The sequence below is a fragment of the Bombyx mori genome, chromosome 18 (genome assembly GCF_030269925.1).
Source record: "Bombyx mori chromosome 18, ASM3026992v2".
NCBI lineage: Eukaryota > Metazoa > Arthropoda > Insecta > Lepidoptera > Bombycidae > Bombyx > Bombyx mori.
In genome coordinates, this window is record NC_085124.1 from 8,332,757 (window position 1) to 8,354,924 (window position 22,168).

The 22,168-nt window shown below is 36.9% G+C and overlaps 1 protein-coding gene across 3 annotated transcripts; it reads right to left on the reverse strand.

Annotated features, from left to right (window-relative positions):
* Positions 1-1,778: 1,778 nt before the first annotated feature.
* Positions 1,779-21,258, reverse strand: LOC101746855 (nuclear factor related to kappa-B-binding protein). Of its 3 annotated transcripts, XM_012692159.4 has the most exons (23): positions 20,488-21,258; positions 20,123-20,413; positions 19,665-19,781; positions 19,046-19,407; positions 18,842-18,966; positions 18,361-18,609; positions 18,108-18,220; positions 17,882-17,997; positions 17,192-17,308; positions 15,610-15,783; positions 14,304-14,450; positions 12,383-12,527; positions 10,897-11,565; positions 10,630-10,719; positions 9,940-10,026; positions 9,761-9,860; positions 9,609-9,673; positions 8,278-9,162; positions 7,011-7,133; positions 5,291-5,363; positions 5,140-5,195; positions 4,739-4,789; positions 1,779-3,697 (listed from the first exon to the last, which is right to left on the reverse strand). In XM_012692159.4, the coding sequence occupies exons 1-23, from the start codon at positions 20,917-20,919 to the stop codon at positions 3,566-3,568; spliced, it is 4,719 nt and encodes a 1,572-aa protein (XP_012547613.2). In that variant the 5' UTR covers positions 20,920-21,258; the 3' UTR covers positions 1,779-3,565. The 3 variants fall into 3 exon arrangements, with proteins under 3 accessions (XP_012547613.2, XP_012547614.2, XP_012547615.2); XM_012692160.4 differs by lacking the exon at positions 4,739-4,789; XM_012692161.4 differs by lacking the exons at positions 4,739-4,789; positions 5,140-5,195.
* Positions 21,259-22,168: the final 910 nt, after the last annotated feature.

Consider the following 22,168-nt stretch of genomic DNA (forward strand, 5'->3'; position numbering starts at 1 on the left):
GCCATGTCACTCTATTTTCTAACAATATTCAAGACACCCATAATAAAAACTATTAAAAAAACTAAAAAATAATATCCCACAAAACTGTTATGTATTACCGGTGGTTCTGTATATTGTAAGCCCGCACGGGTGGGAAACATCAAATAGTAGACGGAGCCAAATAATCTCAGCACGTAAAGAAGAGTGACAATTATTATAGTGTAACGACTTTCAATCCTTGAAACCGAAAGGAATGATTGCTTCTCGACAGAAATGGGCAGTATGGTCGCTCATTCTCGTGGGGCCTACAATACGCCCTACCAGCAGAAGTTTGAGGTCGTCGTGACCTAAAGGATAAGACGTCCGGTGCATTCGTATCTAGCGATGCAACGGTGTTCGAACCCCACAGGCGGGTACCAATTTTTCTAATGAAATACATACTTAACAAATGTTCACGATTGACTTCCACGGTGAAGGAATAACATCGTGTAATAAAAAACAAAACCCGCAAAATTATAATTTGCATAATTACTGGTGGTAGGACGTCTTGTAAGTCCGCGCAGGTAGGTACCACCGCCCTGCCTATTTCTGCCGTGAAGCCGTAATGCGTTTCGCTTTGAAGGATGGGGCAGCCGTTGTAACTATACTGAGACCTTAGAACTCTTATCTCAAGGTGGGTAGCGCATTTACGTTGTAGATGTCTATGGGCTCCAGTAACCACTAAACACCAGGTGGGCTGTGAGCTCGTCCACTCATCTAAGCAATAAAAAAACAGAAAAAAACTTTTTGTAATAAAGGTACTCATTCCTACCGACCCTACAAGCATTTATTATGAATTTATTTTGAGATTTTATCGTCACATCGACTGCATTACTGATCAAAGACACACTTAAAGGACTATTTCTCTACTAAGAAACATCGCGCCTCTTAGCTTAATAGAAAACACTGAACAGCTGTACGACAACACTATACCAACGATATAATTATGGAAGCATCACATATGTGCGGGAAAACTCTTAGAAGGAAACAATATATTCAGTTCTTAGGACTCTGCTGGAAACAGCAAATTTGCGTGGTATTAGTTAGCCAAACAATTATTCGCAGAAGTTTACCCAAATACTGTTACGGTATAGTCGATGTCAACACAAGTCGCCGGGTGTGTGGCGGGTAGCCATCATACAACGCAAGATATTTGACAGATGCCTGAAGCTCGCTTACGACATTATCAAGATAAAGCGCATATATACAAGGTCCGAACAACAACATACGGACCGTCGGTCTACCGAGCAAAATATCACCCGCTCGGTGGAAGATCTTCCCTTTGTCGTTAAGTATCCCAAACTGGTGACCCCGACGTGACTAATACATAACGAAGCATATTCGTCTTCATCAAGCGCGTAATTTAAAAAGTTTTTAAATCACAATACCCAATACGGTAAAAATATATAACTCTCATTCTAAAATGATCGTAGATTTAACCGAACTTTTTTTTTTATTGCTTGGATGGGTGGACGAGCTCACAGCCCACCTGGTGTTAAGTGGTTACTGGAGCCCATAAACATCTACAACGTAGAGGCGCCACCCATCTTGAGATATAAGTTCTAAGGTCTCAAGTATAGTTACAACGGCTGCCCCACCCTTCAAACCGAAACGCATTACTGCTTCACGGCAGAAATAGGCAGGGCGGTGGTACCTATCCGCGCGGACTCACAAGCGGTCCTACCACCAGTAATATCCACTAACTCCAATAGAGCCATAATAGCTCTTTATTGAATTCTCTTCTAACCAAATAAAACGAATTTTACATAAGCAATTGACTTATATTCGAAAATATTATAGTGGGATCGGACTAACAGAACTTATAGAACATTATTTACACACCGAAACGAAAAATAACATCCGTACACATTTAACAAACAAAAAAAAAAGATATTTATTAACAATCAAACGAATACATTTTACAGATCTTAACATATCAGCATTGCCTATGTCAAACCTTTTAAGGGTGGATTCGACCAAACTTAAATTTATACTCGAGTAACTATACGAGGAATAACATATTCCATGATTTTAATCTCGAGTAAATCCATAGTCGTTTTTCCACGTATACTTGCGCTAGGAATAACAATACGCGAATAGCAGAGTGAATGGTGAACAAAAATAAAATCCGGCAAATAAATGTTGTTGTTCAACGGCATAGTGTAAGAGCATACATATCGTCAACTCGATTTTGCCGTATTTTAGTGTGAAAAAGTAGCTGTTGTGAAAGATATCCAGCTGTCAAACGTATTATTTTTATTTGTTGTTTGTTTGAGGGAAATGTCAAGTTTTGTCGTGTGGTTTTATCTTTTTTCGTTTAAACGTTGCATTATACAATGCCAGACTATTAATAATAATTTAGTGCATTGCGTTGACTTGAAATTAAAACAGAATAAATATTTATGAAATGACAGAAATCAGATGTTGGACTGACAGACGCCATTACTTTATTCTAGGAATAGCTCCGTTATTCCGTGCGAAACGGCGGTATAGTAACAATTCCCGAATAGGCCCACTATTCTTAGAATTGTAGATGGTAAAACGTAAAATTGATTTACTCTCGATTAACTGACGAGTTATTCTAAGAATAAGATTTACTCTTGTTTGGTCGAATCGACCCTAAGACTTGTAAAAATTACGCTACTATACCTTTTTTATTTATCATTAATATACAATAAACCGTAATCAGTAAATAAAAGCGGTTTTTATCATTACACTACGGTCGGTAAAAACTTATCGAAAATATTTACATAGTGTGTATAATATAATATAATATATAAAAAACGTTATTGCTTTTCAACAGTGTGTAAACATTCACACAGGTACGCCCGTTGTAAATCTGTACAAATCTAACCTAATACACCTAAATATTAAATCAAGTGAAATTATAATTAAAGAACGATAAATAAGTTATTCAATTTGTACGGTTTACAAATAAATTTATAAAATACTGTTCGATTGAATAACTATACTATATAATATAAATATAAATATAAATAAATCGTTTCTTCGTCTCACAAAACGAAATCTTAATTGTACGAGAGTAGTTCTTGTTACGTAATCTGTACATTGTTATGAAATTTATGTTTGGTGTATTATAATTTTTTAATTAATCTTATCTTTATAAAAATCGGCATCACTAATGTCTCAAAGTGGCGGCGAACACTGCACATCCAATTGTCGACAATTCAGGTAGGCAGCGGCTTGGCTCTGCCCCTGGCATTGCTGATGTCCATGGGCGACGGTAACCACTCACCATCAGGTGGGCCGTATGCTCGTCTGCCTACAAGGAAAATAATTTTTTTTTAGTAAAACTGTAACAATCACAATATGTTCACATATGAAAATTTTTAAGAATGATCCGATTTTTTTGTTATTACTCACTCATTCATCGTCAGAGCCAAAGGGTCGCACAAACGCATCAACTTTAGTCAGTTTGTGTGAGACATAACTTTCTACACAGACTCACACGTATCGGTAAAAGCTGAATTTGTACATAGCGTAATATTCGACCTTCAGAGCATGACTTCAGAGGTTGTGAAGCCGGTTACGGGGGCTGATGCGCCGGCCGTAGGATCCGCGCGAGCACGTGCCGCCCGCCGACCAGCTTCAGCTGTTGTCCGTCCATCACGACGCTGCGGACGCCGCTAGATGTCGCTACTGTCGCGTTCGTTCCCGCCTGGAAAACCAAACTACGCTTTAGCATTCTCAAGAATTCCCTAGTCATTTTAAGACGTGATCGAAAAAACTTTTACAGTTCAAACTTGTATTCACTTCAGTCGAAGCCGACGTCTTTGTCCTTTATAGGAACAAAAAAAAAAAAAAAAACGAACTGTTAAAATGACAAACGTGGGATAAAAGCGCTTTCAAAACTAGTGTTATGTATCTCAGCCTACGAAACTATAAAAATTGATTTCCGTTAACTCGTCAGTGTAAAGGGTGTTGTGCGAATGTTTTAATACAATGTAAATGGTATGAAAATTATACGAATCTACTAGCTAAAAATTTTATGACAAAGTATAATATAATAATAATAATATGAACTCGTGTACATCTCCTGTATGTTTTTTTATATTTTATTTTATATTATTAATAATACAAAAGAACGTAATATATTAATATGACGATAACACATGCTCTCAAACACTTCTGCAGCGTCAGGTAGGTTTAGTTACCAGATTAGTTACTAATTATTTACGATATACGTATCTGTTGTTTTTTTGACAATGAACACCTAAAAACATTCATTAGTTTATTATACAGTATGTATATTTTTTTAATTTCCCAATTTTTTTATTTTATTTCAAATATTAGTCCACCACACGAGATCCACAGTTCATGGTGTAATTTATGAACGTATTTGTATGTAAGCATTACCAGTGTTAGATGTAAGCGTGTTCGTCTTAGAACCGTGTGCTTAGTGCGAGTTTCTAAACGTTCTCGATAGCGTAAAAGTTAACTCAATTTTGTATGCAGTTGGAACAGCGTCCCTAGCGGCAAACGTACGCAAACGATCCCATTCCATACAAACATGAGCCAACTTTTACGCTATCGTGAACGTAAAAAACGTCGCACTAAGCACGCCGAACGCGTTTCCGAAATCAAACCGTGCACCGTAATATGATACCTCTAGTTGTTAACAATCGCATGCATTAAACCTTCGCAAACTAGACAAACGTCCTCTCTTACACTTGGAGGCATGCAAACTTTCAAAAATCACCTGTTGAATTTTAATCCCCTGCCCGAGTTTAACTTGTTGTAATGGATTCACCTAAAAAATTACGAAACGATTACCGTCACGTCCGAAGTTCGCATTCATAGCTCGAAAACTTCAACTACACATTTGAACATAGAATTATGGCGAAAAGTAAAAAAGGGTTGATTTAAAAAAAAAATAGCATGTAGTGACACAGCAATGGAACCAAAACAAGAAATGTACTTGTAATACAATACGTTAGATTTAATGAGAGATACTAATAAATGAGATTCTAGGGCCCTATCAGGAGCATATATCGGCAATGTATATCGTAAACATGATTGAAAACAATACCCCCGATAACGTACTGATTGATCGCAGCACTAAAATTTGCGTTTTATTTTTCTTAGTAATACATCCGTTACCTGCTGTAATTTTAACACCGGCGCGGTGGTGGTTGACGTTGAGACTGTTTGTGCTCCTAAGTATAGAAAATAACGTTAAACAAAAAATAAACAACAAGAGGATAGGTACACAGACATCAATTTGAGAGACGACAACAAACTAATCACTTACCAAGGTTGCTGAGTACCAAGGTCTGCGGCGACGAAGAGCCTCCGCTTGAGGGCACGCGAGCGCCATCGCTTTGCTGAAAATTTGTTTACTCACTTTACTTAATTACTATTATTTTTAAAGAATTTAAGCAAAGATATTGAAAATACTTTGTTTCTTTTATTGGATAAACGAGTCCAGTGTGCTTAGTGCGAATTTTTAACTTCTCGATCGCGTGAAAGTTAACTCAAATTTGTATGGAGTTGGAACAGTGCCCCTAGCGGCAAAAGAAGGAAAGCTTTATCCCTTCGTGGCAGTAATAGGTGCGGGCTCAAAATCCCCCAAGTTTTATTTATTGCTTATAGGGTGGAAACGGTCACAGCCCACCTGGTATTTAGTGGTTACCGGAGCTAATTAATAGCATAAATGTCGCCACAGTTTTACAGTACAACTACCCCACCCTCCAAACGGAAATGCAGTACTGCTTCCGGCAGAAACAGACAGGGTGATGGATCCTAGACGAGTGAACTCACAAAACCGTAATGCCATCAGTAAATCAACCGAATTATAACAATAAATTTATTAGAGAGAGTTAAGCTATACTGTTTATACTATTTGCTCATTATTTCATCCAACTCTACAATTCATGTATTCATAATAACAGAGGGGAATCACCATAATAATCTCTCAGACATAATGGTTACATTATACAATACAAATGTTCTTGCGTTTTGAGGACGATGACGCAACTTCTGCCATCACAATACAATCAAAGATTACACGATGTTTTAAGAAAAACAAACGAATCCAATTCTCTTTAAAATTAGCAAACTATTTTAATACATTTTCAATTTTTTAAACAGCATAGAGGAGGAGTCTTTATCAGTAAGATGGTTGTAATTATTCACATGTTCGAAAACTTAAATATCCCCGTCGAACTACTCGTCGAACCCGCCGCTTGCGACGAAGGGCTCGACGAGTAAATTAACCCACAGACACAGCCCACTGAGTTTCTCGCCGGATCTTCTCAGTGGGTCGCGTTTCGATCCGATTGTAGATTCTACGAAGCACGGTTCTTGCTAGGGCCAGTGCTAGCAACACTCCGGTTTGAGTCCCGTGAGCTCACCTACACGCTAGGGTGACGCTGAAAAAGCCTCTCAAGGCTATCAGTGTGGCGAGTGAGCAAGTCAACTCGCACATCTCAACACAGCACTAAAATCATACGGTTTTGCATCACATCATGTGATCTAAGTATCGCGTGCAAAGCCAGTTAAACCACGGCCCCCGCAACATGTCGCCGGCGCATCTTATTTGTCGAAGTGGTAAAGAGACAAGATGGCCACGCTTTAATCTATTGTTCTTCAGGCGGAGGACATGTTGAAAGGGGCGGCAGCTCCTACGCAAAATTATTGTTGACTAGTTTTAATTTTTACTATAAACTATCTGGCCCGGCAGACTTCGTAGTACCTCAATCGATAAATAAAAGACCTAAACTTTTGTATAAAATAAACTTACAACAAACAAAAGGAATCCGTCCGACGGAGGACACATCAAAGTGAAAACAAAATTGTTATTTTTATTTAATTCCAAGCATTTTCATATTTATCTACCTTTTAAATCTTCTCTGGAGTTCCACAAATAATTCACGACCAAAATTAGCCAAATCGGTCCAGCGGTTCTCGAGTTTTAGCGAGACTAACGAACAGCAATTCATTTTTTTTTTAGGTAGGGGGAAAAAACCGACCTGCAAGATGATGTTGTGCAGCGGTTTGGCGGCCGTGAGCAGCAGCGGGCGGGCGAGGCGCGCGGCCGGCGCCAGCACGCGCACGCCGCCGCGGACGCCGCCCTCCACCGACACCATTTGACCCTGGAATACACCAATAACACTTACCTTCACTTTACCATAATCAAAATGTTTAATATGCACTACATTACTACACTTTCTATTTATTACTGGTGGTAGGACCTCTTGTGAGTCCGCACGGGTAGGTACCACCACCCCGCCTATTTCTGCCGTGAAGCAGTAATGCGTTTCGGTATGAAGGGTGGGGCAGCCGTTGTAACTATACTTGAGACCTTAGAACTTATATCTCAAGGTGGGTGGCGCATTTACGTTGTAGAAGTCTATGGACTCCAGTAACCAACACCAGGTGGGCTGTTAGCTCGTCTACCCACCCATCCAAGCAATAATTTTTTTACTAAGAATTGAGTGTTGAAAAATCCAACATACGGACCCCCGTGAGTGTGGACGGTCACTGATGAACTTAAAAAATTATAAAAATATTTATATGAAATTTGCGCAGTGACGTATTTAGGCTTGATGCGCACTTGGTATATCGCGCCAGTCTTGATGTTAGAATAAGCTTTATTATTTTGCTCTAATATGTTTATTTTAAATTTAAAACTACTATTTTTTTTTTAAATCAATCTGATCTCATTTTCCAAGAACTGTTTTTACATTTTTCGTCTCTGGAAATTTGGGATTTCAAAAATTTTGCCGCCGTTCAAATCATACCACCCTAGCTAGACCCGGGCCTCACGAGCTAGGCATAAATCCATCACTGCATTTGCGCAATGTTTTAATTTTGGACTTATCTTTCTCATACACGATCGAAAAACATTTATTTGGACCCTTTCGATAGGACAGGCCATGCTGCAAAGTGTTTCGCAAGAAACGAGGCTCCATGCTGGAAGTCCGTGTATAGGCGGTGTTTTGTGGCGGGTGACTATAGTCACCGATAGTAGCGAAAGGGTTAAACATAAAAAACATTATAAGATCAGCTAACACTGAATACTAAGCGGTTACACGAGGATAGCTATCACGTTTATATTATTGAAGTACTATAAATAAACAAACAACCTTTTTGGTTAAAATTGTTCAAAATGATACTCAACATTCATTTTACGTCTGCATGATAATGTCCAATATTAGAATATTTACGATTTTTAAATCTCAATAGCTGAGATTCAGTTATCCAAGCCCCCTTGAGAAATTACCGTGCTGTGCTTACCTGAGCGTTGGTGAGCAATTTCGCCACTATCGGTTGCGCGGAAGTTGCTTTGTCGGTAGCCGCTTGGCTGCGGATGACTTGTGCAACAGACTTTGTTCCTTGATTTGCTAAATGCACGGTCTGTCCACTGGCCAACTGCAGGGTTTGTCCGCTGGATAGCTGCACCGTCTGGCCGGCAGAGAGCTGTAATGTTTGTCCGCCGGGCAGCTGCACGGTCTGTCCGCCTAACTGCACTGTTTGAGAACTTAACTGCACGCTTTGTCCGCTTGAAATTTGTGAGTTTTGGACGTTGGAACCGGTCAGTTGTAAAGTTTGAACGTTGCCACCGGTCAGCTGGACGGTCTGACCGCTCGGCAGCTGGACGCTCTGCGACGGCAACACGCTCTGGCTGGCCACTTGAACACTCTGTCCGCTGGGCAGCTTGACCGTGTGTCCGGTGAGTTGCACGCTCTGGCCGGCCAACTGAACCGTCTGTCCCGCGATCTGGACGGTCTGGCCGGCCAGTTGCACGGTAGACACCGGGATCTGAACAGTAGACTGCGACGTTTGTAGATTCTTGACAACGGATGCGGATTGCTGAGATCGAACAGTGGACGTTTTCACAGCAGCGTTCGATACTCTGACCGCCTGCATCGTCTGCGGCGAGGCCAGCTGGACCGTCTGTCCGCTCGGCAGACGGACGCTGTGCATGGGCAGCTGCAGCGACGACAACTGCAAGGTGTGCCCGGAGCTGAGCTGCACGGCCTGTCCGCCGGGCAGGTGCACGGTCTGGTTGGCGGCCAGCTGCACGGTGCGACCGCCCGCCAGCTGAATGGTTCTCGTAGTCACAGATGACGTCACAGCGGTGGGAGTACTGCTCGATACTGTGCTTTTGCTTTCTGCGCTCTGTTAATTGAAAATATTAAATGTAAAGACCTTTCTAGATTGTGGCTGGTCCGATTTCAAGCATCATGACGGGTCCTACGTATGCTGATGCAAGCGCAAAGTGATGAAATTTTAAAATAAATATTTCAATAGATTCTTATGTTTATAATTTTACATAACGATTATTAGAATTATTACAATGCTTAAGTTATGTGATTTTATCACAAATTTTATATTTTTTATGTTTTTCTTTACATACAAGTCGCTTGTCTTAAAATAAAGGCACATGCAGTTTAGAAGCTTGTATTTTCGAAATATTTTTTTAATTCCACATAATAAAGCATAGGCGTTTCTAATAAATAGATTTCTAAAATATAATTCTTCTTAAATTTATAATTCTTATTTTTGAATCTCATCAATCTGCGGGACCCAATTCGATTATATATGCATTAGCAAAGAATAAGTACCTGAGCAACAGTCGTGACAGAAGCGGTTGTGGATATAATTGTGCGTTTCTTTGCAGTTGTAGTGCCTATAAAAATTAATAAACTCTATAAAAATTACTTCTAAGCACCTGTACAATGTTAAAAAATATATATATACATATATATATACGCACCAGTTTGCATGAGAGCTCGTGGCGATATCAGTGACTTCCCCGAGGAAGGTGTTGCAGGACTGAGCACTCTTACGATGCCACGTCGTTGTATAGGTGTCACCTTCAAGAAAAACGATTTAGCGAGACTAAAAATAAAATAAAAAATTACCTTTATATTCAAAGCCAATATTTAAACTAACCTGTGTCGAAGGTATGGTAGTCGACGCCGTTACAGTAGTTTGTACAGCCGACGGTTTTATTAACAATGAACGAGTCCCTTGACCAACCTGCAAATAAAATACTCTCTATAGAAATATTTTAGTAATCAGTGCAGAGCACCCGCCACCCTTTGCGTTATTTATTAAATTGTTATTATAGTTAAATTCTTGGAATGCGCTGTTTTTGTTGAAACGTCTCGTACGCCACCTCGACAATGTTGTTATGCATTTACTTTAACACCATATGTATGTTGTTGGATAGAAAAAACGGATATCGAACCATTTACAAAGGTCTCGAATGTGCCATAAAAACAATCGATCGTCGTTATGAGGCCAGAACATTCTCGAATATTCTAGTTCTAGGGAGAATGTTCTCGAAAATTATAGACACAGTTGACACGACCATAAAGCGAAGCGAAAAAGAGAATTGTGATAAAGTCTACCTTAAGCCTCGTAATAATTAAATTAAATACTAATTATTATTTCGGTGCAGTTTTGTGACCTGAACCTTAATTCGTAATAGTACCATAACAAGAACATTGCCCAAAAGTGCCAATAACAACTATAGAAACACTGAATTGATAAGAATGAGCATTTCTTAAATAGCGGATGCCTAGAAACAATCTATTTTAAAACCCATTATTTTAATGTATTAATGTAATTGAAACAAACCTTTGTTACGCTTTGAGGGCCCGTTGTTTCAGTGGTGGGATGTATCAAAGTCACAGTCGTTGGAGGCGTTTTTTGGCTAGCCATAGTCACCTAGGGAACGAATATTTTATAAGCTTATTGTTTGTTGTAAAACACTGTTTTCATTATGCATTGTTATTAAGTTAGATCACACTTTAGTTCCTGTGTACTACAGGCAAATATTTTTGCTTGATGAAACATTTTTATACATACTTATATGTTTAGAGAATACAAAAAAAAAACACTTACAATAGCCGGTGACGTGTCGGTCCTCTGCAACAGCCTCTGCTTCATGAGCGGTGACTTCTGAGGCGTCACAATAAGCGACGGCAAGGACTTCGATATCTGACTGGAAGCCAGACCCAAGGAGGTTGCGGGGGTCGCAGCTTGACTGGCAGAGGTCTTCACGAGCGCGACCTTCGTCTGTTTCGGCGTAGATTTCAAATCTGTTTTCGGCAGACAAACAGTTTTGACCTGTGTCGCATTCTGTTTGGCCACCGAGTTAATGACTGTTTTCGTCTGAGGGTTGGTTTGTTTTGGCGTCGGAGGACTAACGCTTACTTTAGGAGTCTGTTGGGACTTCACTTGTGCGACTTTCGCTTGCGTCATTACTTGCTTCATGGTCGCCGCCATCAAGCTGGCTTGTTTCACGGATTGCGTCATCAGGGTGGCCTGTTTATTGGTCTGCTTATTGGACGGAAGCTTCGTTATTTGAGGTTTGGATTTAGGAGACGCTGCGGCGATCAGTTTCCCTTTGGGTTTGTTGGAGAGCGCGAGTGTCGGCTTGTGGAGTTGCGTCGCTTGCATGAGGAGCTGCGCCGAGGAGAGGTGCGGCACCGACGTGCTGGTGTCGTCAACGTCCACGTCGCTGTCAGACGCTTCGATTACTTCCTCCACGTTCGCCACTTCTAATTCGACCTGAAATAAATTGTTACTAGATAATGACTAGAAGATGATGAAGTTTTTTTATTTTTGATAACGCCATCTTGTTGTGTCTTTAAAGCGGTTAGTTGCCCTCAATTAAGAAAAATAGTATTATTATTCGCCAATAGATGTCGGGAACAGTTGATTATTGAAAACACGAATAAAACAACATTTTCTGAAAATAAATCGTAGTTAGATCGATTTATCGCCCCCGAAATCCCCTGTATACTTTAATTTTATGAAAATCGTTGGAGCCGTTTCCGAGATTCAGATTATATATATACCTATATACAAGAATTACTCGTTTAAAGGTATAAGATAAGATTATCCTTAACTGTTCTCTTAAAATAGTATTTTAGTTAAAGTCCTGTCAATTTAATTAGATTTTTGTTACAAATAAGACAATTCGGTAATACTGACGATCCTTGACACAATTAGTATCACTATTATTATAACGAAAAATTCATGATGGATTTAATTTAAAATTTTACTATTTGCTTCACCTTTTTTATCATAAGTCCTAATAAAATTTTCGGTCGAGCCCGTCATTCAACTACAGCATATTTGTTTTGATCCTTGATTCATAAAGTTCATTACGTATGAAATTACTTAAATATTAAATATTTATGTTTAACTTAATAAATTAATTTTATTTCCTCCATATAAGTATTAGGTAATATTGGTGTTGTTGGCGTTTCAGAATCTAGAGAGCCTCTATTGAATCTTTTGTAAAAACCTTTAAAACACTTTTGTGATAATGTACAGTGACAACACTTTTATATAATCAGTAGATAAATTTTTAGTATCGTACCCCTCGCGGAGGAGACAGAGGGCGTTCCTTGGCCGGCGTCTGCAGTCTGACGGGGGGCGGGGTGGGCGGCGCCGGCAGGGAGGGGAAGGACGTGGCACCGAACTTCTTACCTCGACTGCTCAATTTCAACCAGTCTTCTTCCGTTCTGAAATATATTAAATGCAAAATCGTACTTCATTTTATTGTGTATTGTTCATTCATTTATTGTGTGTATTGTTCATTGATCACAAACCTTAATGCTTTTGATGCTAAAATATATAACTAAATCTTTGACTATGTGTTAGGTATTAATTACACCGGCCGACATCATTTTCCTTGTTCAAGTTCTGATTATTTTTTTCCACTAATTTGGTAGTGCTGATCACGAAATTATACCTCATTTTATCGTATCACATCAGGTTTTAAAAAAAATTAAGACATTGGCTATTTTAAATTTTTTGATTAAAATAAATTAAATTTTAGATTTTGGCGCTCTTTTCTCGAATCGTACGACCTCTCGTGAGGAAATATATTAGTTGCAACAACGACACACCCATTTGAAACAGGTGACATGCAAATAAACCTCTACAGTTACTTTGTTCATAAACTTTTTACTGAAATTAGTGTGTTTATTTAAAAAAAAATCTTACGTTACGTACTTATATTTTTTTTTTTTTTTTTACTTATATACAAAATTTCCATGCTTCTTGTGCGAGTGGGACAGTATAGCACGAGACAAGCACTACGTTCAAAAATAATGTAATCCTCGTAAAAATCTCAAAGTAGAAACAAAAAACGTTATACGAAAAAATTTAATTAGTCCTGAAAAAATTTTACTGCCTCCGCTTCATATCAAACTCGGTATGATGAAACAGTTCATTAAAGCATTGGGTAAAAACAATGCTAGTTTTGAATACCTGTGTAAAAAAATTCCAAGATTATCTGATGCAAAAATTAAAGAAGGAGTGTTCGATGGACCGCAAATCAGATCTTTAATGGCTGATGAAAAATTTGATGCCACAATGAATAACACTGAATCAGATGCTTGGCTGGCGTTCAGAGATGTTGTCAACAATTTTCTAGGAAATAATAAACATCCCGACTATAAAAATAAGGTTGCAAACTTATTGGATAAGTATCAAAAATTAGGGTGTAATATGAGCATAAAACTCCACTTTCTAGATTCACATGTGGACTTTTTTCCTGATAATCTTGGTGATTACAGTGAAGAACAGGGAGAAAGGTTTCATCAGGACATAAAAACTATGGAGACAAGGTACCAAGGTCGATGGAATGTGAATATGATGGCTGATTACTGCTGGTCACTGACACGTGATATTACTGAAGATACTCACAAAAAAAACTCACAAAAAAACTACACCCAGACGTAATTTTGTCGCGAAACGTAAAAGATGTCACTCTAAATAGCCCTGCAGCATTGTTTAGACTCAATGTTTTCTTTGTAAATGTTCAAATATATGTTTTTGTAATATGATTGATTTTTTCGTTAAATTTTGAAAAAAATGCTTTTTCCTTCTTTTAAAAAAATCTGATGTGATAGGGCAAATATGTAGGTGTTTTTGTGTTTAAAATAGTATAAATTGGTGATATTTGTGGCTCAAATACAAACAACTTTCAAAAAGTTTTCATTTGTCGGCCGGTGTTATTATTATGTATTATTATTATTATTCTACTATATTTATTTAAAATATTATTAAATCATACCATTTTTTTAAATGATATTAAAAATACAATTTATTTTAAACTTTTCAATTGAATTTTAAATTTTAATTTTTTTAATTGTTATTATTAATTTTAACGAATTACAATCGAAATTTTCATTTTACAAACACATCAACTTATTTGATTTTGATACAAACAAACTTATAATTTATTTAAGGTTGTACACATAATATATTATTATATTTTTTTAGTCACTCACCTATTCCTATGCAAATATGTCCAGGTAGCAGTGCGCTGGTCGTACTTCACGATTGGATCCCTTTTTATAGAATTTAACTTGTCTAACGCTGCCGAAACTGCACTTAACAGAGCTTGATCACTACAAGGTGCTATCCACTGTGACATCCTACAGAAAATAATATATAACAATTTAACGCACGCTCGTATGCAGCTGTTTCTAATGAAATGAGAAATCGTTTTTTACATGAAAACGAGTTAATTTTGAATAAATATGAATGACAGACACCGACCCGAGCTTTTTTTCAGATTAGAAACTGTCCACTTGCTTAAATAATTTAATACTTTCAGCAATCTGTACATACGTGTAGTTAATAGACATATATAGTTTCAATGCCATTCAAATATGATTTTTGTAATTATAGTGCAAAAGCTCTGATTTTATCTTATTAATATAAAAATGGGTTGTTATTATTTCTTTATGGCTATATGTAGCTTATTTAATAAAGTAGGTCGTATTATTCGGAGGCGTTCACTTGCTGTAGTTGCGTATTATAAAACTGTGCCTTTTGCCCTTTTTTAACTGTAATTCACTTTTTGGCGGGAATGCGAGCATCTATGTTCTGTGAATAGCTCTTATTTTGTTAATTTAGTGTTTCTTCGGGGTTAAATGTCTAATAACAATACTTTATTAATTGTTTGGGATCTGTACAAGTGCACAAATGAGGGAATACGTGGCTTCAGAACGTGGGTTTTCGGTTTCATTCTAAAAGTCCACTGAAAGACTCAGTAAATTATCATCATTTTACTTGGACTTTATTTCATCTCATCTCATCTCACTTCATTTAATTTCGTCTCGATTGATCTCAAATTAATCAACTTCAGCTCATTTCACTTCATATCATTTTTAATATAACACAATATAAGAAGAAATAAGACAGCTTAAAGGTATCGTTACCAATCTCTAAAATTTTTGAAAAAAATTGTTACTATCCATAATAATATGCATAATATGCATAAATCTCTTAACACTAAACATAACGAAACGGGTCAAATGACCCATTTTGAAATTTTGCATTGAAAATACACGTATCATTTGCTTTTGGACATTTGACTTCATGACTTTTGCTTACCAATTAATCTACAGTTATTGTACATTTTTTTTTGTTTTGTTTGTTTATTTTGAGTAATACTTGTTATCTACTCGCTATGGTAGAAATAGATACCAGTAAGGTGTTGGTATGATTAGTGTTAAATAACGATTTTCAATTCGCTTTACGTTGCATGTTGTGTGTACAAGAGAAGATATAGTGCGGTGGGATACGGACTTGAGCAAGATAAGGACGTGATGTCTGGTGCCCTCGCCGTTGGGGAGGCGCGCGAGCGCGTCGCGGACGAGCGCGGGGAAGGCGGCGGGGCGGGGGCGTTCCGCGCGGAGTAACGCCGCGCCCGTCGCGCCCATCCACCACGACCGAGCACACGGACCCACCACTGACCGGTATCTGGACAGGAAACTTCATCTATCTATTTGCTCTTGTAACCGCTTAGTATTTTTTTTCCTACCTAAGCTGAGAGCCTTGAGAGGCTATTTCAGCGTAACCTTAACTAGTAGGTGAGCTCACGGGACTCAAACCTGACGACGTTGCTAACACGAACCCTAGCAAGAGCCGTGCTTCGCAGAATCTACCACCGGATCGGAAACGCAACCCACTGAGAAGATCCGGCGAGAAACTCAGTGGGCTGTGTCTGAGGGTTTTAGTATTCAGTGTTGGCTGATCTTATAGTGTTGTTTATGTTTAACCCTTCCGCTACTATCGGTAACTATAGTCACCTGTCACAAAACACCGCTTAAACACGATGGGTAATGTGCGGATTTTCTAGCGAAAGGCTTCAATTAAGTGTTTTTTCGATCATGTATGAGTAAGATAAGTCTAAAATTAAAACATGGTGCAAATGCCATATAAATCCATATATGAATACGTAAAGCAAAATCTTTGTAACCCCATTTTTAAGGAAATCGCGCGGAACGGAGTATTATGAAATTTCCCACTATTATGGAAAATATAGAGACAGAGTCCACGTGATTATAGAAATATAAATACACTTTGATAATAGAACCATAATATTGTTTAAATTTATAATTTGAATTAATTATAGTCAAATTTCGAATACTGGAGGATCACTAGTAATATCAAATATACGTAATATGTCTATAGATATATTTGTTTGGCTTGCTATTGTGATAACAATCTGACCCCATTTGTCACCTAACCTAACTCTCTAATACCTAATCTCAAAGTTCCTAGCTCAAGTAATGTAGCCAATGTTGCAAGCCCGCAAAAATCCTGCCACAGATATTTAAAGTTATGACAGTCGTCAAAGCAAAATAATTAGGACCTGCGATTAGTGGTTGTAGGCAGAGAGACATTGAGATTGTGGCATCTGATGATCTCATAACATTGGAAATTCTGCCTACCTTGTTCATAAACAAAATAATGTTACTAATTTATATAGTTTATGTATGCATAAGTACCATTTAGAAAAAAAAAAAACAAATACTTTAGATAGACTCCAAATAAAAAATAGGCTTTCAAATAGGATAGGTAGCAATAGTAGTTGTTAATTTTGTGTATAACAATATTCTAGTGTGAACACCAAAGTCAATTTTATAAATTATATTTGGCCTACTATAATACTTAAATGTTTTAAGCAAAACAATCATGAATAAAAAAATATTTAAATAAATTTAAAATGTCATAAAATAATTTTATAATATTCATAAAGTATATGACAAACTGTTCGTTTCTTAAAGAGAATTTTAAAAATACAAGTAGTATTATACCCTAAGAAATGTGACCAATTTCTGCAATGTGGCCTATAATTAGGATATTACAATGACTAACTACATACCCATGTTGAATGTACGTAAATGGTTTTCCTGCCGATGAAAATCTCCGTCGTTCCTGCGCTCTGAATTCCGCTACTTCAAAGCTAGTCGGTGTTCGCATCATCCACGACGTTGGATATCTAACATGACAAATAAAACACAACTGATGTAGTTGACGCGCATTTACCCAAACATGGAGACATTCACAGATAGAAATAAAAGTTGTTTCATTGTAGCATATAAGAATAGAACATGAAGTCTTGGCCTAAAGGATAAGACGTCCGGTGCATTCGTGTTGAAGCGATGCACCGGTGTTCAAGTCTCGCAGGCGTGTACCAATTTTTCTAATGAAATACGTACTTAACAATTGTTCACGATTGACTTCCAAGGTGAAGGAATAACATCGTGTAATAAAAATCAAACCCGCAAAATTATAATTTGCGTAATTACTGGTGGTAGGACGTCTTGTGACCACCACCCCGCCTATTTCTGCCGTGAAGCAACAATGCGTTTCGGTTTGAAGGGTGGGGTAACCGTTGTAATATATGTACTGAAAATTTAGAACTCATATTTCAAGATGGGCGGCGGCATTTACGTTGGAGATGTCTATGGGTTCCAGTGACCACTTAACAACAGGTGGGCTGTGAGCTCGTCCACCCAACTAAGCTAAATAAAAAAAAAAACATAGAAAATATCTTGTAGTAAATAATTACCTTGGGGGCGGTGCTTCAGCAATAAAGGAAGGCTCGTCAGCAGCTCGAAGCCACCGTTCACAGAGGCGACCGAGAATTGCATCACAATCCCGACCGGCACCAATCCACTGGTACATCTGAGTGATTAAATAGAATTTTGTAGCTTTCTACATTATAGATACTTAAAATTTTGTCATTGAAAATTTGAGCTCAACATTCAATAAATATGTACTCTTCAATAATGTACCTGATTTTCTGGCATGTACTGCAAGTATGGTACAAAGTCATCAGGATGGGGACCTCTTTCCCCGGCCAAAAAGTCCAAAGCCGAATCTAATTCTGCACACCAATCGTCGCATGCTATAAGCATATAAATTTACTTAGATATTATGACATCCCTAGTTAAGGAACCAACAAAATCAAGAACTATGAGGTTTATCAGCTAGTCCACATTAAAGCAAATATAAATTTAGTTCTTACAAACCTCGACACATACTCACAGTTATACCAAGTGTTTAGAGGCGCTATGGGCGAGCGCATAACAGCAGCACATCTTGCATGTAGCTGTTGTTTCGAGGCCCGGTGAGCCGCCCTCGCCGGAAACAAAGCTCGAACAAGCGACAGGAAGTTAGCGTGAGTTGTTTCAGTTAAAGATTCATCCACATCCAGAAGCTCGTCCCTATCTTTACACTTCGCTTTAATAACTTCTCCAGTGTCGTCAGCTAACTCTATTGGTAGGGCCATCATATCTGTATGTAATATATATTTATAACATAATTATTTTTGTATATTCATAATCCTCTTTTCAATATCTTATTTAGTAAGTAATTTAATTAAAAAGAAGCAGAGGGTATATATTCAACAAATATTTAATTTGATAGTATCATGCTAATTTAATTTGAATTTGTTTTATTTGGTTCAGTTATTTTAAGATGTTTGCCTTTTGTTTATTTTTAGATTAAACCACTTTATTAGTCTTACCTATGCCATCCAAGTCTTCAAGTTTAATGGGAATTGGTTGATCAATTTTAGAAATATTTGAAATGGGCATGGAATCTGGTGGTTCTTGCTTTATTAATGCATCAAACTGATCATCATAATTTGGTCTGAAAGTGCAACAACGTTTTATTTTATCTTTAGTAAGCTTTTCACCAATTTTGGTAAAAAAAATTATTTAAGACTCACTCTGCTCCTATTTCCTGTTTGATTTCAACTTGTTCCATGTGTTTCTTCATTTGCTTAGGACTCATCACATTTTCTAAAAATGAGCTTTCAGAGTCACTACCTTCTTTTTCAACTTTGATTTTTATGTTTTGAAGCAAAGGTTTGATGTCAGGATTCTCAGTTTCTTCTTTGCATTTCTTTGATATTTTATTCTCCAGCATTTTTTTTACTACTGCATCTTTTTTAGGAGCTTTTTTAATTTTTTGGATTGGAGATGCAATCTTTGGTCCTCCAAACATTAGTTTTTTTGCACCATTTACAAGTGCCACTCGTTGTTTTATATCTTCTAATGTTATTCCATTTATGTTTAACTCTGGATGGTTCTAAAACAATATTTAAATGTCCACCAATCAATTTGAATTTCTTGCTACAACTTGAACTAATTATTTAACAAATAAATGTAAAAAAAGTATGTTAATAAAAAAATAGTACATCATATTATTATATAAAAATAATTTAAGTATTCACAAATGCAGTCAAACAAGGAAAAGAAAAAATTAAGTAAAACCAACCTTTAATAGGCAGTCATTAATTGTTAATTAAATTTATTTTTAGTATGGAAATGTACATTTAGACTTACTTCTCTATACTGTCTTCTTGATCTGTGTGCCATTAGGACATTTTTCAAACATTCAAGTGACGTTGGAAGTGTTTGTTCAGAACCAGCAAGAGTACCAGAAATATTCCCATCAGCATTCTAAGTATATAAAGTATAAAACATTCACATTTAAATATCTATTCTTAACTATAAATGAGAAAATTATGCAAAACAAGTCATTAATATATATTTTTTAACTAATCTAATAATTCTCAGAAATTTTCAGACAATAGTTAAATAAAGCTTTGATTAATCTAATACATGATCTTCCCCTTCTCAAGAGAGTTTAAATATTGCAGAGCTTTATACAATTAAGAAAAAAATAAATTGAATGTATAAATAGCCATTAAATTTACTGCTATTTTTATCTCAATTTAGCAACAATTATTTTGTCATAAACAATATTATTTTGATTAATATAGAAGCTTGACTTGACTTACTGTAACATTATTTCCTTTCTTTTTCTTTACAAACTGTTCTGGAGGTCCATCAGGGTAGTTCTCATCATCAGACTCATCACCCCCTACTTCACTTCTAATAGCTGCAAGCTCTTCAAAATATCTTTGCTTGGCTCTCAAGTACAACGGTTTGAAATTATTTTTTGATGATGATTTTGGCGGCAATGAAGGAATTCTAGGTGCTGGGCCAGGTGGAGCTGCTTTAACTGCTGCTAATAACCTCTCTCGTGATAGCAAAACTTCAGGTAATAACTTGGCATAATAAGATTTTATCTGAAATTGAACACATTAATATGAATTGACATATTCGTCTATTTTTGTTTTATATTACTTTAAGTATCGATTACCCTATGCCTCTGCTGTTTAGCCCTTGCTTTTTTAAGAAATTTCTTCATTTTGGCTATATCAGGTCTGTAATTTCCCTGCCTTAAATTATTATAGAAAGTGCTGAAAGGTGATTGGAAATGAAAAGGTTCATGATGAAAAAGCATTTCTATAGTTTTTGTTGTTTCCTCTTCTTGATTTTCCGTGAATTTTGGTAAAAATTTCATTAAATGTTCTTTGTGTTTTTCATCTAAAGATTCCCAAGTTTTCGTAGAAAAAAACTCTTTGAATAGTGAATAGTCTTCGCATAGTTCCTGAGGTAGCTCCAAACTATGTCCTAGAATCCGTACCGGCTCCATCTCTTCTTCATCGCCCTCAGAACTCCCGCTGGAAGTATCAGTAGAGCTACTGCTCTCTCCACTATAGCTATGATCAGTTTCCATCTTGTCATCCATCTCGTATCCAGGGTGATCAAATTATATCCAACCTTGATCCGATGTCTCGGCTTTTCACATACTCAAATGTAGATTTTCAATCATATTCACTGTATTATCGCGTTGTTTTGTAAGTGTTGTTTACGAAATTTCCGAGCTATGGCAAAACAAAATCGAGTAGAGAGCCATGAAGTTTTTTTAAATAGCCGTCAAGTCTTGTCTAAAATAAAATAGAACGCACACGCCAAACTTCGGTGTTTCACACATACTATACGCCAGAACGGAACATTGCAATGAGAAAATAGCTTGACAATCAAGATCAGCGACATTTTGGCCGCAGAATGGAATTTAAAAATAAAACAAGTGTTGTCTTTGCCTAAAAGTCAAATTTAGTCGATGGCTCAAAACACAAAATATCAAAAAAAAATACAATGACCAAAAATAAAAATAAACTTGTCCACTTATTAATCTAAAAGTAGTTGTGAATTTGATTTCGATTAATTTTAGAGAAAATTAATGAAATTATAACACCTTTGTATCAGATTATATAGAATGAGCTTTCTACTACAGAACTAATAACTGTTTTTGCAACTTATACCGGTATGGCTGTCAATTGTAATATTTTAATAAATCTATTAAGCCTTCCAAAGCAGAGCAATATTCAAGTTTGTCTCAACATGCTAGTCCAAGCGCTGTGTACCATTCCAAACTCATTCCAAGCCCAGTTTGAAATACTCGGGAAACACTGTAGAGGCAAATTAAATATCGAGCCGAATGGTACGTGGAAAAAACATCTCTGGAAACGCAACGACTCCAAGTTCGATGGTTTTTAGAGTAGTAGTTTAAAAATATTATCGGATGAATACTTCATTTTAATGCTTAGAACAACTTTAGAAACGATGAGTAAAAAAGGTACTAATTGAATAATTCAGCTGATTTTACTTTATTTCAATTTGAAGCGAATAGAGCACGATTTACGAATGGGCACCGATAATGTTAAATTTCATGGAAAGTGATCTCTCGAGAGAATATACTTTAATGCACGCCAAAACACAATTAACATTAAAAAAGAATCAACAAGTAGATATATTTGTACATTATGCGACCTTATTACTAAAAGCGATCTGTTCTAGACAACCGATTTATTTACAGAAATTCTCAAAATATTAAGATACAGTATTGTATATGTTGCGGTGTACTATTAAGAATAGATTAATAAGGAAAAAAATACATTTTTTTTATTGCTTAGATAGGTGAACGAGCTCATTGC